We start from the raw sequence: 16,661 nt of genomic DNA on the forward strand, positions 1-16,661 counted from the left end.
AAGTTACACAAGTTAAACACTGACCAGATCAAATTTTCAGCCATAGAAAGTCAGCCAGACACACACTCATTTATACGGTGTCGCCAACAAATATTTGATCAAAATTGTGTGTCTTTGGCTGCTCAGATGTCGCATTCATCCCAAGGCCATCCATATGCGAACCTCGCACTCCACACTGTGCTCATAATTTTGGGACTCTTTATCAGCTTTTGTTGGCTGAGAACAATATTTTTTTAATCTTTATTCGTAAGCCTTATTTGTGTAATCAAGCTTAAAGTGGACCATTGTTCTAGTATCTCCCATTATTGGACATACTATACATTAGTGAGTGATTCCCATTCATCCAGGTCATAGTTTACCTCACAGTAGTAGATTAAAGTCGAAGACAAGAGGATTTGCTCTTTTATTCTTGAAGAAGTTTCACTGCTCATTCTGAAGAAGCCTCTTGAAAGATGATACAGTCACTTTAAAATCTTACACATGGTGGCTTCACCTGCTGCTGATGAAGTTTGCTGGCGACAGTCGGTGAAATCTACAGTCACCAGCTACACAGGAGAAGCCTGGAGTGTCACATTGGTGACTTTGAAAATTCCATTATCCCTTCATGCACTGCTCGTGTATACAGTTACGGAATTATTGGTCTAGGCTGACACTTCTGAATGTGAGCTAAGTTTGTGGCAGATTAGAACAGGTGAGAAACAGAAGGAGAATGAGCAAATGAAGAATTGGAGAAGGAAAAATGATGGAATAGAGGGAGGGAAAGAGTAAAGGATTGGTAAAAAAGTAAGAGTGAACATGAATTCTTGAGAATGAGCTGCAGTGAACCACTGCTTTCTCTGGAATAGAGAAAAAGTCAGGAAAGGAAGGAGATATTTTGCACCCCGTGAAACTTATCAACCATGGCTCCTGGCTATTTCTTCTTTTCTCTCTCTCTTGCTTTCCATCACCTGCTCAGGCTTTCCCCATACCTCTTTCCCCCAGCCCCTGGTTTGGAAAGATATTACTGACAAGTCAATCTGGGAGCAGTGCCTATTGAACAGCATTTACCCAGCTATGAATGGGTAGTCTTATCCCCACCCAGATTCAACTGAGGCCAGACGTCAAATAGGTCCATCAATTGAGCTATAACGAAGGGGCACGATAGGTGCCAGAGAGGCTGCCCACATAATCGTGATATCTTACACACACACACACACACACACACACACACACACACACACACACACACACACACACACACACACTTTTGCTTGCTTCTTATCTGGCATGAGACAAGGATGTTGGGGTCTTTAGCAGTGCTGCTTTTTAGGTACACATAATTCACTTTTCATTTTGTCATTGATTTGTACAGAAAATTATAATGACTAAAAGAAGATTGGTTCAAACGGATGCGAACCATAACATATGAAATAAATTTTGAACTACATTGAGTGAGTATTGTGAGTGTGGTGACTTACAGTAAGCTTAACTGTATGCCCTGGCAGTAGGCAGGATGTATTATAGTGCTCTTGCTTTCCGCCTCACTTTGCTCTGACACTGAGACCTCTCCAGCTTATGTTGACACAACCATTACCTATTTGTCCTCATCCTCACACATAAATGTACTGACAAAGCAGAGCTGTCTTTTGCTTTGTTAGGTTTAACCAGGAGGACCTTTTAATGCTCTTCAATCTTCAAGTCAGTTTTGGTAGAGAATATACAGGCATCCGTAAAACCAGTAATATTTGTGTGTTGTAGGATACCTCCATGTCTGTGATGACCAGCTCTTGACATTAATATTCTGACATTTTGAGCAGCAAGGACATGTCATCGGTCCACACAGTGGAAAAAACCTAATATTTAGGGTTAGGCAACCTAAAAATGATGAGCAGACTGTGCATGCTGCTGCATTTGGCACAGAACAAGTGCCGATAGCACAGTTAAACGCAAATACATAATTATCTGCTGTGTTTACATTGACTGTGAAATTTGTGCTAAAAGAAATCTCTAAGCTTTTCAGTAAATTATAATCTAATTGGATGGGCTTCGAAATTACAGTGGTAGAGAGAGATGAAGTTAAAATAATGTTAAAATGCCATGGATTTTTGGTGTCATTGTTTTCAGAGGAGATTTTCTTGATTTGTGTTTATATTTGCACTTAATATTGTGCATGTTAAACCAACACACTTTGCCAGCAGCCAGACATGAGTCACAGATGCTGTAGGCTGCAGGGGGTCAGTGAACACACTGTAGTAGTAACCTGACTGACAGTATCAGAGCTCCTAATGCCAACATCACAGCTTACCACTGACAGTCTGTTTTCCAGCTTCAGATCCTCACGGCAACAAGTGTGAATGCTTTCTGTTTTTTTCTACATTTCCTGTACTGCTGTCAAATAGGGGCATAGTATACTTAATTAACACTTGATGTGTGATGGATGTGTTGTTAACCTTGACCACAAAGTTTACAGCTTCAGCAAGGTTGCACGGGAGCAGTATGGCAAGCTGGTGATAATGCACGGCAATATGGAGACGCTATATCAGAACATGCTGGAGTACTTTGCCGTCGATCCCAAGAAGACTTCTGTGGAGGAGCTGTTCACTGATCTCAGCAACTTCCGTTCCATGTTCACTGTGAGTATTCTGCACTGTAGATTATCATAGGAGAAGCGTGAACAATGAATATGTTACTATAAATGTTCACATTTGATTGGAATGGGGTGGCTGATGGTTGATGAGCTGATTCTCTGTGGGATTGGCAGTACTTGGATTTGTTTGACATTACAGAAAGTAATTGATTACATTTTAATATTAAAAGAATAACCACATGTTACAGTTGATGTTTACCAGAAATGTGATCTTTTGTTGGCTGTGGAAAGAATTTACTGAAATTGTGGGACATAGATACATTAAGCAACCTCACCTATTAAACGAAGATATGTTGGCGTGCCAGTTCACATGAACAGGTGTTCCATAATTCCATTACCTAATTATCAATTGTTTTGAGTTATGGGTGTATTTGCATGTTGTGTCTTTTATCAGCTAATACTATTAGAAATCTGTACCTGGTTTATAACTTCTGCATTTATAAACATTGCTGATGTAAAAAAAACTTTAACAGTATCAAGAATCAGCCCTCACTTTGGAGTGATAGCTGGGTCCAGTCAGGTGTTTTGAAATTTGGTGGGAAGGCTGCATTTAGTTGTAAACAGCCCTGAATACCACAAGGCGCAAGACAAGTGAAATGTTAGCTTGAGTATTTTGTTGGGTTTTAGAAGAGCTGCAGTAAATCTCGAGTGGATATTTGGAAACAGTTTTAAACGAAACTTTTTTTATTCATTTGCTGTATCAAGACAGAATCTCAACTTTCTTTTGTGATTCTCACATCAGTGTCCTGTGGTATCATGTAAAGCAGAACAGCGCCAGTCCTATGCAGTCCAGTCCCACCCAGACATTTATGTCATCACTGAGCTCCGTGGCCTTATCAGTCTGGTGCTACTGTAAGCTGTGGAGCTGTGGAGCTGTGGAGACCCACTGTGTTTAATCAGCAGGATTAGTGGCACAGGCCACTGGGCATGATAGATAATAGTAGCTAATTAGCCTACTAAAGTTCCTGCCCTGCCCCCAACTTAACATCTACCTCACACTCACAAATGGATTTCATGCCTCTATGCTTTTTTCCCTGCACAGTCATTAGTTATGCTTTAGATTTTCTTGTACCCCAAAGCTTTGTCTGTACATTTGTGTGCTTTTCAAGGAGAGGTGGGGTTTTTTGGTCCTGTCTTATTCCTGTTTCACATGTTTGTGGCTCAGAATTGTGACAGTAGAATAGAAGAAAAAGAAGTAACATCTATATGAGACCTCACCCACAATCCCAAGTTATTTTCCACTTGAATTTATTAGAAGGTTAATCTTTTAGGTGATTTCTTCATAGTCAGAAATTGTATAATTTGGTAAATGAAACTGAGTACATAGGTTCAGACTGGGATCTCTCTTTCTCTGTTTGGCTCTCTCCTAAAATCCCCTCTCTGTCTGAGTGACACTTATGTGTGCCTGATGTAGGCATTTCCTGCGTTCTGTACACAAACAGTATATACTGTCTGACAAGAGACTTTTGAACAGTTTTAAATAGGTCTACAGTTGAGTTTTTTGACTGTTATGTCTTCATTAAATTGTGTATGATGAGGATAACATTATTGAGACACACAGTAATCGTGTTTTTATAAACCTTTTAGATGCCCAACCACTAAACTAACAATTGTCACTCCTTAGAAGATCAGTATTTAAAAGCTATCCACACATGTGTTATTGGTAGAAATCCAACAACATAACAGCAAGTACAGTATAGAGAGTATATGTTGTTATCTTGAAGAAAAGCTCCCAAATGAGTTATGTTCAAGCCAGCTGCTAACAAGGTCAAATCACATTAACATTGTCAAGCTTTCACACAAGCACCCTTACGTAAAGCTACATGTACAATATCTAACTTTTTACCTTTAGTTGCCACATATCTCGAGATGCTGGCTGCTGCATGTGGCATCCAACCTTAGACTGAAGTAACTACAGTATCCACACAGTCTTTACAGGCTTGAAGAAGCACACAGACGGTCCGAGAAAAAAAAAAAAAGGTTCCCAGATGCTTTGCTTTTAGCCTGGCTGTTCCTTTGTTTCTTAGTTTCTTTCTCCTTTGCTATTGATCCCAGGACTTCTCTGTGCTATGACTCTTTGCCTCACTTTAATAGCCACAACCCAGTTCACCAACAGTTGTGTTCAGATATGAATCAGACCCATAGCAAATGATACAAACCTCAATATGTTCCAAGCATTTATTTAATGCCAATCAATAATAATGAGAAGAAGAAAATAACATATGCTATTGACATGATAATGTTTCATATTGCAACATCCTTTTCATAGCTCTGTGGTTCAGGCTTGAATTTTGCAGTAGCGTTTATGTTCTGACAAAACATAACAGTTAATGACTCTGCCAGTGAAAGGTGAACAAGCCAACTGTTATAAAGACTAGCATTATATGGTAAAAACTCCCAAGGTAGCTTTTTATTCCCCTGTGATAGGTCAAGGTGTTAGCAGCTTACACCCTCAGCAATTCGTTCAAATGGTCACATCACACAGAAATATCTTGGGAGAAGCCAAGGCTGGGTCAATGAACGTAGGCATACAGTAAATCTCAGCACCATAACCTCTCGGTCAAATCTGTGTCAGCGTTTACCCTGCTGTGCCAAGGCCCATGCTAATAGGTGCGTGCTGTCTCTAGACCAGTGCTTGAGGCGAACTGAGCCTTGAACTGTGTGTATGTTGCTCACATAACGTACGTGTGTGTGTGTGTGCGCATGTTTGTTTGTGTACGTATGTCATTTTGTGTTGCCATTTTTTTATAGGGAAAGCTGCTTAGCTGTTTCTCACACAAAGACGTACACACACACACACACACACACACACACACACACACATACAGCATGCTCAGTCACCCGTAGGAAGGAGACCCAGGGCGAGGCCGCACATCTGACAGGAATCCAATTGAGCGTGTCTAATGGCGGACATCCAGGAGAGGAGGAGGGGGAAGCAGACCTGCAGTGATGAAGGAGAGCGGAGGGCAATTTCCTCAGAGAACTGGTTCTCTCTCTCTCGCTCTCTCGCTCTCCTCTCTCTCCTTCAGCTCAACATTACAGTAATAAGGAATGCTTTGTCAGAAGGCAAAAATGACATGACTCTTCATCTTGTCATAGTTTCAGTCTCTTCTTCACTATCTCTCAGAATCAATGTTGCCTCAGTTCTCATCTATTATCAGTATTTAGATAATTCTTGCCTTCAGTGTGGAATTCAGATTTTAAAACAAATGAAACCTGCCTTGCCTGTGCTTAAAATGAACTTTTTAAGTTGCTGTACTCAGTTAATGTCCACACTGACTCGTTTTTTCTTTTATTACTCTTATATTGCTAATTGCTTCTGTGATTTAAGAGGACAGCATGGCCTTTTTGTGCTGGCTGTGATCATATCAATTTTTGTTTTAACAAGGATGTTTTGATGTTCTTTCGCTGCTCTTTTTCCTGTTCTATTATCTTTGTGAAGTTTAAGAGTGATCCTCTCTTAAACAGGCCCACTTGTTCTATTGACCCATTATTGACTTATCATTGTTTTCCCGGGCTGCTGGCAGCAGTAAAGAGTCCAGTTTTAAATAAGATGTCATTTTGCCTCTACAGACTTCCTCTGTAGATCTGCATAGCCATATTATTGAAACCATCTGCCATTCTATTTAGCGGCATGGCTCTAGGATGTTGGTTGGTTGGTCGGTCCAACACTTTGGTCCAGACTGAAATAACGCAAAAACCTTTGGATGGATTGCCATGAAATTTTGTACATACGTTCATGGTCCCAGGAGGATGAATCCTACTGACTCTGGTGCTAAACATCAGTATGTTAACATCATTGTCACTGTGAGCATGTTAAGCATGCTGACGTTATCATTTTGCTCAAAGCACCACTGTGCCAAAGTATAGCTACACAAAGCCGCTAACATGGCTGCAGACTCCTGTTTTACAAAATGACATAAAACTTTAAATCAAACTTAGACGGCCTGTATTATTAATGGCCTGCATTTGTTAATGTCATAGTGCAGTTGACATTTGACTCATAAGCTTTTACGACATCTTTTTGTTTACCTTGTTTTTTTTTTGTTTTGTTTTTTATGAATGACAGCCTAATCATAAATATTTTACAAGTTTAGTTGAAGAACATATTTTGATAAATGTAATTGAGAGTCACCACTGACTAGATCGCTGTCTGTATGAAATTGTTCTAAGTTGAGTGTAGCGACCGCTCTGTTGGTTGTTATAGTGCAAGCATGTTTGCATTCTGTTTTAGTAATTGAATTTGACTTTTTAATGAGAGAGCTGCTTGATAGTGAAGAAGGGAAGGAGTGTCAGCGTTTTGACTAAGTTCACATTAGGCAACCATCACAGCTGCCTACTTGTAACCTGGGATCACTTAATTGTTCCTTATTGAAAATGTATTATGTGTCAGTGCTCTTGTCCTTCCCTTTTCTTTTTACTCGTTCTCTCTGTCTGTAATTTACCAGATTGGATGCCCATTAAGAATATAGTAATTTGTGAATCAGTGGTTGCCACGGGCAACCGACAGTTTCATTCCATCAAATCAAAGTTAATTTGGTGGAGGAGTTGGTTTCATTTAAGAATAGTTTAAAAATAGAGCTCTGAACAGCTTTTGTGTGGCTCAGTCATTTGGTATTCATCTTCTCTTCTTCAGCACTCTCCTCCTCTCCTGAATTTCTATAAATCTGCCAAGTGGTTCACATCAGTGTCGTTAGCTGTCATTGTCTTTTTATGTGTGTGAGTTTAAATAAATGTTGTTTAAAGTATATGTCTTCTAAGCTGCCAACATACCACAATGCCTTTGTGGTCTGTTTATAAATAGGAAAAAAAAAAAATTTCTCCAGTAAAAGATCATGGTCACGGTGGGCAAACGTAGAGCATCTATTGGATAGGATACACCATAGGAGTGTTGTGACTGCTCTTATGCAGCCGTGCTCGGCCATAGAGAACACAGGGTTCAAGGGTACGCTGAGAGTGGTGGAGCTGTATCAAACTGTGGATATTGCGCTGTTACACCCCTGTTATTAGTCATTTACAGAGGGTTCATTTCAATTGCAGTTTCTCTATATTTCAAGTGGCTTGGTGGTTGATTTGTTTTGCATTCAAGTTGACTATATCATTTCCAACAATGGTCACTTGTATGCACACTTAATAAGAGGCTGTCAGTGGGCCTCAAGAAGTGACTGCCCCTCTTTATTGTTCCACTGTAGATTTCCATATACATCACAGTTCTCGAAGTGTGTATTTATGTGTGCTTCCATTCATGTTGGTTTGGCATTGCTATTCTTCCATTAACCTGCCTGTCAAGCAGCGGGCTGTGAATAAACCAAGAGAAGGGGAGTTGAGGAGGAGGAGTTGGGTGTTTGATAAAAGGCCAGACTCCCTTGCTTTAAGTGACTGGCTATTGATCATGATGGCAATCACGCTAGCACTCTGTTAAATCATATGGAGTCTGTCACTTGGCTGTGGCATTATTTAGCGATCGGCATCATCGTATGAGTTTAACAAGGGATTATAGAGCCTGTATCCACAGTGGTTGATGTACAGTAGATAGTATACCTGTAACATACGTTTTGACTAGTTTAGGAGTTGTCCACATTGGCTCGTGCAAATGTCAATAATATTATGAGACATTCCTGTCCCAGGACCTAATAGCAACTACCGGTGCTTGCTTGTAGTCTCAACGAATGCTGTACAAGCTCATTCTCAAGATTTGTATTTGAACAGTGAATGACATGCAATGCTACAAGCTCCACCCCAATCATTCTTGGGTCTTTAGAATGTAATAAATTAGGAGAAGGGACTAGCTAGAAACTAAAATTGGAATTTGCTTGTGGTTGAAATGCTCTTATTCAGTTTTCCCACATTTTATTGTTGTGCTCTACAAACAGAGAGGCCTGACAAAAATGAAAAATGAATGATTGCTACTCTGATTGGAATTGAGCGTTGTCAGCGTTTCCTGAAAAGAAGTACAGTAGGAGTTTCTATTCCTTCATGGAACACCATTTGAGTCAAACCACATTATCCCCTAAACAGAGAAAAGGAACTCTACATACATATGATATATTATTATTTACTATATTGTAATACTAGAATATTTTTCTCACATTTGTGTCATTCCAATCAGAATAATGACAAAACCTAACATCAACATAAAGGCATATGATTTATGCTTTATTAATGATTATATCTGCACTTGTTTAACCATAAACACATTCTGACCAAATCAAATCTAGCAGTCAACTTTAGTTTCATGTAGTCAGATTCTGCCAAATGCAGGTGGTTTCATGTGGATGTTAGTTTACAGTTGATCCGCAGGTAGTGTGGTAGACATCAACATCCACCCACACATCAGCACCTGTAAGCTGAGTTCAGCTCAGCAACTGTTCAGCCTGTTCCAATTGAATTGTATTGCTGTTAGCATTGCTATTGAGCTCACCTGCAGTTAACTGACTGGAATAGCTCACACAGTAACCACCAGGTGATGCTGAAGCTGTCTTACTGATCCTAACACACACACACACACACACACACACACACAAGCACACAGGCAATGGCTTAATACTTGTATTTTTGTGCATTTACATGCTCTATACATTTTGTACTGTGTTAGTATCATTTTTTTAAACAAATAGGAACATTTTTCCCACTCTTTTGTTGTATTATGGAAGGTGATGCTACCAAGGATGTTTTTAGGCTCTGAAATAGACTGTAAAGAGAAAAACTAAAGAGAACAAGAAAAATATTGAAACAGAGCCTTAATAATCTCTAAAAATAGGAATGAATATTTCTCTATGAATGAGCAGGTTTTAGTCAAAATTGGAATGGAAATCACTCTTATGAATCTCTAGTGTCTGAAGTCCCTGGTGTCAAGTTGTTTTGTGTCTGGCAAGACCAGAGTGGCAATGCACCTTAGAAGCTTCATCAGACTTTAATGGTGCCTGATAAAGATGTCTGTGGGGTTCGACAGCTGCCTCTGCCTTTGACAGGCTCTACACTAATTAACCCCACTTAACAATCCATCTTATTTTCTCTTTCGTTCGTTGTCTTTCTCTCCCTTTCTCTCCCCCCACAGCAAGCACTGAAGGAGAACCTGAGGCGGAGGGAGTCAGAGGAGAAACAGAGGAGAGCACGGGCGGCAAAGGAGAAGGCTGAGCGTGAAAAGCAGGAGAGACAGCAGAAGAAGAGGAGGTTGCTTGAAGTCAATGCAGGTAGAGACTGTTCTCTCTCTCTGCTCTACTTGTCAACTCTTGCATTGTTAAGCCCTTTACAGGCAACCGTGTGCTAAATCAATCAAGGGTCAAATGGTGTAAGAGATCATTCAAAGACAATGACTCTCATTTATCAAGCAAATGTAAGTCCCATTTTAATGGATTAGAGGAGACACCTATTTTCTCACAATTCAGTATTTATCTCTTGAAAAATTAAAACACACATCTACACAGAAAGCATTTGCTTATTTTGATTGATGGACAGGTAGTGAAGTCATACAGGAAATCATTTAAATACAGAATTACCCGTTGTGTGATAAAAGCAGAATGTCAAAAAATAAAGATTTTTTAAAAATATGTCACTTACTCCATGTCAGCGCAGTTATAGTCTCGACTTTTATTATTTCTGACAAATTGATCTATCAAATGTAGTCTCTATATGGTATGAAAAGCATACATTTTCATACCAGACATGGACTACATAGTAACACACTCATGTGTGTCATGTTATTGTATCATATGAAAGCAATATTCACATTGTGTAGCCTTCCCTTGATTTATGGACAGTTTAGAAAGGCAAGGTTCTTGACATGTAGCATTGTGCAGATTTCAACCTGGGAATTTAAAGGTAATATTATGATTATTGATTGGTTATTGATCTAAGTATAGAAATTCACCTCTTGCTTGACCCTTCTTTGGAGGTCAAAGCACAGGGCCGGCCCAGGACAGCATCCCCCAGGATTGTAGGGTTTCAGTGTATTGCTACAAGACACTTTAGCAGGATAGATGATTGCTAAAATGACGTTCAACCCAGGTCAACTGGTTGAAGGACAGCCTGTGTAATCAGAATTCACATTTGAGTTACACATTTTGAGTGAGCAGAGTAATGCCACAGTCCTTCAAGGGCGATGGTTGAATTGGTAATAATGTGATAGTAAGTCCACAATCGCGATTGATGTTAATACCTTTACATTAAGTTTTAACATTGCATTTTGACAAACACAGGTCTTGAACTAGGCCACAAGCAAAAGGTTTGGTGTTCAGCTGCCTGGTTGTCATAAAAATGCAGCCAAATGCAGCGTGAAGAATCATCCGCCTAAAGAGAAAATCAGCTGGCTTGTGCAAATAGTTATGCTTAACAACTGTAACCTAATTACTCTTTTTTTCCCCCTAATCCATTGAGTTTAAAAATATGGTAGTCACAAAATGTGGGGAAGAGCAATCATTTTCCAAGTTAAGACATTTTAAGAAGGTGCCAAGAAGTAAGATGTCTCAGATGTTCAGACCAACGTTAACCTTGTGTGGAAAAAAAACAAACATTATTCGTCTGAATGAATGAATGAATGAATGAATGAATGAATGAATGAATGATTGAATTTTAATAGTATGACTGATACTTTTCCCCAAGACAGTATCAAGGGTAAACATACCCTGTTTAAGGTAACACATCTCTGTTGCTGCATGTTAATGCTTTTCACCTGTTACTGAGACGAAGAGCAAATGTTTTCAGGCTTTATGATCAACATGTTGCTTACTGATGAGAGTATGATAGCAGTTTCAGAGTTGGACTGGCAGACCTCAGGTTTTGCTTCGAAAATGTGGCATTTTGTTATCAAAAACATGTTTTTGAGTCTCCTTTGATGTTACCCTGCACTGGATAAATCATTTTACTGATTGTATTCTGTACTGATAGACATATGATTTCAACTTATTTCAAACAGGTGTTAGTGCTTTATGCATGCGCAGACATTTAGGGAGTTTTTGTAAAGGCCTCTACTTATACAGTATGTTCTTTTCAGACACAGTGGGCCTGAGGATTAATGTAGCTAGCATGATAACTCTATTTACCAAGCAGGGTCAGACATAGCCATGAAGGAGGCAATGTCTACCTTATGCCTTAGCATCTGGTTCCAACTGCCAGTTGTTTTTTTTTGTTTGTTTTTTGTTTTTTCCTTCCCCTTTGGAGCACCACTGATGCCAGAAACTTGTTCAACAGTGCAGCCTCCAGACCCATTTGCAATGCCAAAGCCAAGACTGGCAGAGCAGATGAGCTTGGCAGTCCCAGCCCTACACCAGCATCTATAGCTAACATGACTATGCCAGCCACTGCAGCACTCCTGTAGACTTTAGAGTGCAAGTAGAGAACCACCATGCTCCATCCTGGCCAAAGTACTGCCGTGGGCATACTATCTAGCCAAACCAAGGCCTCTCTTGGCTGAAACATAATATAAACCTCTCCCTTTTCCCTTTACTCTGGTCTGGACATCCCTCAATTGTCACAATTTGCCACAGAGCTCCTGACGTTTTACAGTGCTGGGCTCATCTAGACTGAGAATCATGTTAAGTTGAAGTTAATGAACAGGATTCTGGTAGATTGTACTGTGTGTTAGTCCAGGAGTGTGTACTGTATCTCACCCTCTGCCATGCTGTGGTTACCTGAAAATACCAGCAGCAGGTTTGAAGCCAAAAAACGAACTAACATCAATGGGCCATTGTTTTATGAGTTGTGATTATATTAGGGAGGCAACTGATTGATAGTGAATGGTCTGCAGATGTAGGCTTTTTATGCACAAGTGTCTGTAGTTATTGGCAGACACCATATCTGGAGAAGGTGCTCCTACCTGTACCATTAATTCAGGCTAAAAAGTAATATTTGAAATATTACAACATATCCAAGTGTCAAGTGTTTAAGTTTTTTATATTTAAGTTATAATGTAAACAAATATTTTGTGTAGTGCTGTGTGTGCGTGCGTGCGTGAGAGAGAGACAGAGAGAGACAGAGAGAGACAGAGAGAGACAGAGAGAGAGAGAGAGAGCAATGGCAATGGCCATGCCTATAAATAAGGTTTTTCCTGTTCTATGGTCTGAAGAGACTGAAATTGAGCTTTTTTGCCATTATACTAAACAACATGTTTGCTATAAGCCACCACACATGAGTGGAAATGCACCAATCCCCAGCATGAAGCATGTTGGTGGCAGCATCATGCTGTGGGGATGCTTCTCTGCAGAAGGCCCTGGAAGGCTCGGGAAGGTTGAATGCTGCAGAATCTAGAGCCCCTTAAAAAGAGTCCCACAACAAAGCCTTGATTTGATTGTGTACACGCACAGATGCCATGCTCAGAGCCTGAGCAGTTTTGTAAGACAGAATTGTCCAGATAACAATAGCATAGACAAAGCTGTAATTGATCTTCTAAATATTGGAGAGAATACTTATTTAATCAATAATTTAGGGTTTTCTATTTGTACTGAATTTAGATCAGTTTTTCACTTGGCATTAAAATACTTATACCGTTTATCTGTGTCAGAGAAAAAATTATTACAGTACATCCACTTTATTTCAAACCAATAAAATGGACTTATGCTTTTTATTGGCACTGTATATTTGTGTCCTTATGTGAATTTGAATGATTCCTGTAACTCGCTCAGACTGACAGCTTGGACTGCTTTCCCCTGTGCTCCTGTGTTGAGTTGTGTTTCACTGCAAACTTTTTCATTTCAGAAAAGTAGTTCAGAAATAAGAAAATCATGAGAATAAACTTCAGCCAAATTTTGTCAGAAAGGCTTATACAAATATGCCTAGAGCTTGAAATTTATTTAGATACGCTCAAATTAAGATAAAGCTAAAGGCAAACTCAGTGACATCCCCAAGAAGTGATGTTTCTGGCAATGTATGACACACGCGCGCACATGCACACATACACACAGATTGTTGGGATGAAATGAATATGTGATAGAGATTTGGCATTGTGCTGCCAACCCAGGACAGGATTTACTCACTCTCTCTCTCTCTCACACACACTCTCTCACTCTGTCTGTCTCTCAGCCTATTTATTAACTAAAGAGCTTTCTCTTTGTTTGTCAGGGAGGATTGTCCTCAATGGAGATTTTCTGTGTAATCATCTGATTATCCATCAATTCCCTAAAAAGCCCCAGAGAGGCTGCATATCCACATTATGCTGAAGGGCACAGCAATGAGAGACAGGGGAAGGAAGGGGGAGGGTGTCCTGGAGGAACGATCAAAATGGATTTCAGCTTCTTTACCTGCTACAGGTATCTGCATTTAGTTAGGTTTGCCTACTTATGTATTCCAGTAATGTGAGGTTCTCCCAGTTTCCTTCTCATTTTCTGTCCCATCTCTTTTACCTGCCACAGACTGGGCTTCTACCTACACCATAATATGCAGCCTGGTTTCGTCATCTGCACTGTGTGTTCAGTCTGAGAGAGCTGGAGCATCAGTTTGCATGCATTTGCATAGAGCCCTATGGAGATTGAAATTCAGATTGAATAGGTATTTTCCCCCCTCCTCCTCTAGCTGTGCCTGGCTTGTGTATGACAAATCTGTTGCATTAACTCCCAGGGTAGGCCGGGAGCGGGAATGTTTGTGGAGCGACAAATTACACATCAGAGCTTTATTTAACATTCCCTACATGGCTACAAGCTATGAACTATTAAGACGTCAAATAGAAGAACAGCTAGAGATGCAACCCTGCATGCAAAGACGCTAAAAGTATAGGAGGGGCATAAGAAAGTGAGGGAGAGAGAAAGAAACTCTGGTGCTTGTATGAAATTCCGTATGTTCCCATGAGATATTTCTTAGAAAAGTAATGCCCTCTGTATCATGCAGTAGTATGATAGTGGTGCTCACATAGTTGGTTTTCGTTTTATACTATTCTGTACCTCATACTTTTACTGTTATAATCAACTGACAATTTGGCTGAGATTGCTCTGGTGTATGTTAGAACCCACTCAACAGTGGGCTGTCCTGTTGTTTATTGTTTGGGGGGTTTAATGTCGTAATTTTGCCTTGCTCTGCTATCTTTTCGTCTCTCGTGCTGGACCTGCTTTTGTCTTGGGGCCACAAGGGGGCAAAAGAACACCACAGCAAACTGAGGATCCCAAAGCCATGACAGATTCACCTTATACAGTTGTTATGGCTAACATGTTAGCAAACAATTGCTTATTTGTACCTCCCACAGACAGGAAAAAATATCTCAGAAAAAAAGACCAAAGAAATGTAACTGTATATACATTTTAGTTAGTCAAAATGAATTTCAAACAAAAAGCTAACATCAGTCAAATGAAATTGAATCTCAGTTGCTATTCTTTTATATGAAATAGCCACCATTTTGGTTGGTTTGTTTTTGGCTACTATAGTATATAGGGATGTACAAATGGCACTTCTGGCCTCATTCATGGTGGACTGAATGTGGGCTGAATTTTTCCCCTTTCCTTTACAGTGCCATTCGCCCATCACTATTTTGATTCCGATTTGAAATCCATTTTACCCAGACATTGTACAACCAGAACATCCTGCAATATAGCATAGAAACTATAAATGGTGAAATGTCAATATGAGGGCCTTTAAGAGATTGACCACATTCAGTGGTTCCCACACTTTTTGGCTGACTTCTTAATACAATTCAATATCTTCTTGCGACCCCTCATCAAAGTGCTTGCCCATAAGTTGTTGTTTCTCAGAATGACTTTGAATAATTAATAATAATAAAGGCCTGAAGGGGTAAAACGATACACTATATCACAAAGAAAAATGCAAACATTAGAACGATTCTGTGCAGTGGAATTTTGTTTTTCTTTTTTCCTGCCCTGGTTATCATCCAAGTTGCAACCCCTGAGATTAATCTCACAGCCCCTTGTGGGAGTTCTGACCCCCAGGTGGAGAACTGCTGTAATGGGTGAATGCTCATTTTATGGGGGTTCTCCATGAATACATGGATTTATCACAGGTTTTATCTGATTACTTTAGTTTGTGCTCCTCGGCTAAGATGCCACTGTTATCATATGAAAACCTTTCCTTGCAGCAGCAAAGACTCAACTGTTCAACTGTTGTGAGGATGATCAACAGTGACCTATGACAATATTTATTAGCTGGTTATGATGCATGGCTGTCATTTCTACATCCCTATTCATCATCCAATGAATGGCTTGGCTACTTGCTGCTCAAAGTATCAGTAAAGCGGAACAGAGGGTATTCAATGGAGAGAGAGGGGTCTGACTAGCCTTACTGCACAGTTTGCCTCCTAAGTGTTCAAGGGAACACAGTAGTCAGCCTGCATTCATTGTACTCAGGCATGTCATTTTCTCTCCTTAGCTTTTCCATCCCAACCCGATTGACCCTGTTTCTTGCCTTGCTCCGGCCCACCTCTACTACACACTGCTACAACCAGGTCATTGTCCTGATGATAAATGCCACATCCTGTTGAGTGAAGTGGCGAGAGGCATTAGTCCGGGTCTGAATAGAGGGTAGGCATCAACAAACGGACAGGCAGCATGTCCAATGGACAATGGAAAACGTTGGTGTGAACAGGCTCTGATTAAATAGATGGTGATTGAAATTTCACTACAGATAGGAGAATAACTATAGCTTTTTCCCAGAGGGAAAGGTTCAGCTCTTGATTCCACTAACAGAGTTTATTCTTTTGTTTTGTGGTAGCGTAAACACCTTTCTGCTAATATGTCTTTGTTGATCTGACTTGTACACTCGTACAGCTATATTTGTACATCTAACCATATATTTCCACATATTTTTTTCCCTTTTTTCCCAACGAAAAGGACAGTGAACCTAGACAGTAGAGCTCATTTGGCACAGTTTCTGCTTTCTTTCACTACTAAAACGTGAGACTTGGAGTTTACTGTAGAGCTGCCATGAAAAGGTAGACACTCTTACTATTCTTTTAATAGGCATCAGTGAGGCTGGCTTGTGAGTGTGTCTTCATTTTCTGTGGAAGCTAAAGCAAAAAGTCTCTGCGCACATTGCACACCTGTCATGAGAGCTCTGATCCCAGATGCAGCAGAATAGAAAGAAACAGGCGAATTGTGCACAT

General features: G+C 40.0%; 1 protein-coding gene across 1 annotated transcript in view; it reads left to right on the forward strand.

Moving 5' to 3' along the window:
• The window catches only part of LOC139307394 (protein diaphanous homolog 3-like), a 149,722-nt gene that overhangs the window by 86,337 nt on the left and 46,724 nt on the right, over positions 1-16,661 (forward strand). Inside the window, exons 24-25 of the mRNA XM_070931158.1 lie at positions 2,448-2,612; positions 9,684-9,819. Of these exons, the coding sequence (XP_070787259.1) occupies positions 2,448-2,612; positions 9,684-9,819 (301 nt within the window). The remainder of the gene's footprint in view (positions 1-2,447; positions 2,613-9,683; positions 9,820-16,661) is intronic.

Source organism: Enoplosus armatus, chromosome 1 (assembly GCF_043641665.1).
Source record: "Enoplosus armatus isolate fEnoArm2 chromosome 1, fEnoArm2.hap1, whole genome shotgun sequence".
In the NCBI taxonomy this organism is placed as follows: Eukaryota; Metazoa; Chordata; class Actinopteri; order Centrarchiformes; family Enoplosidae; genus Enoplosus; species Enoplosus armatus.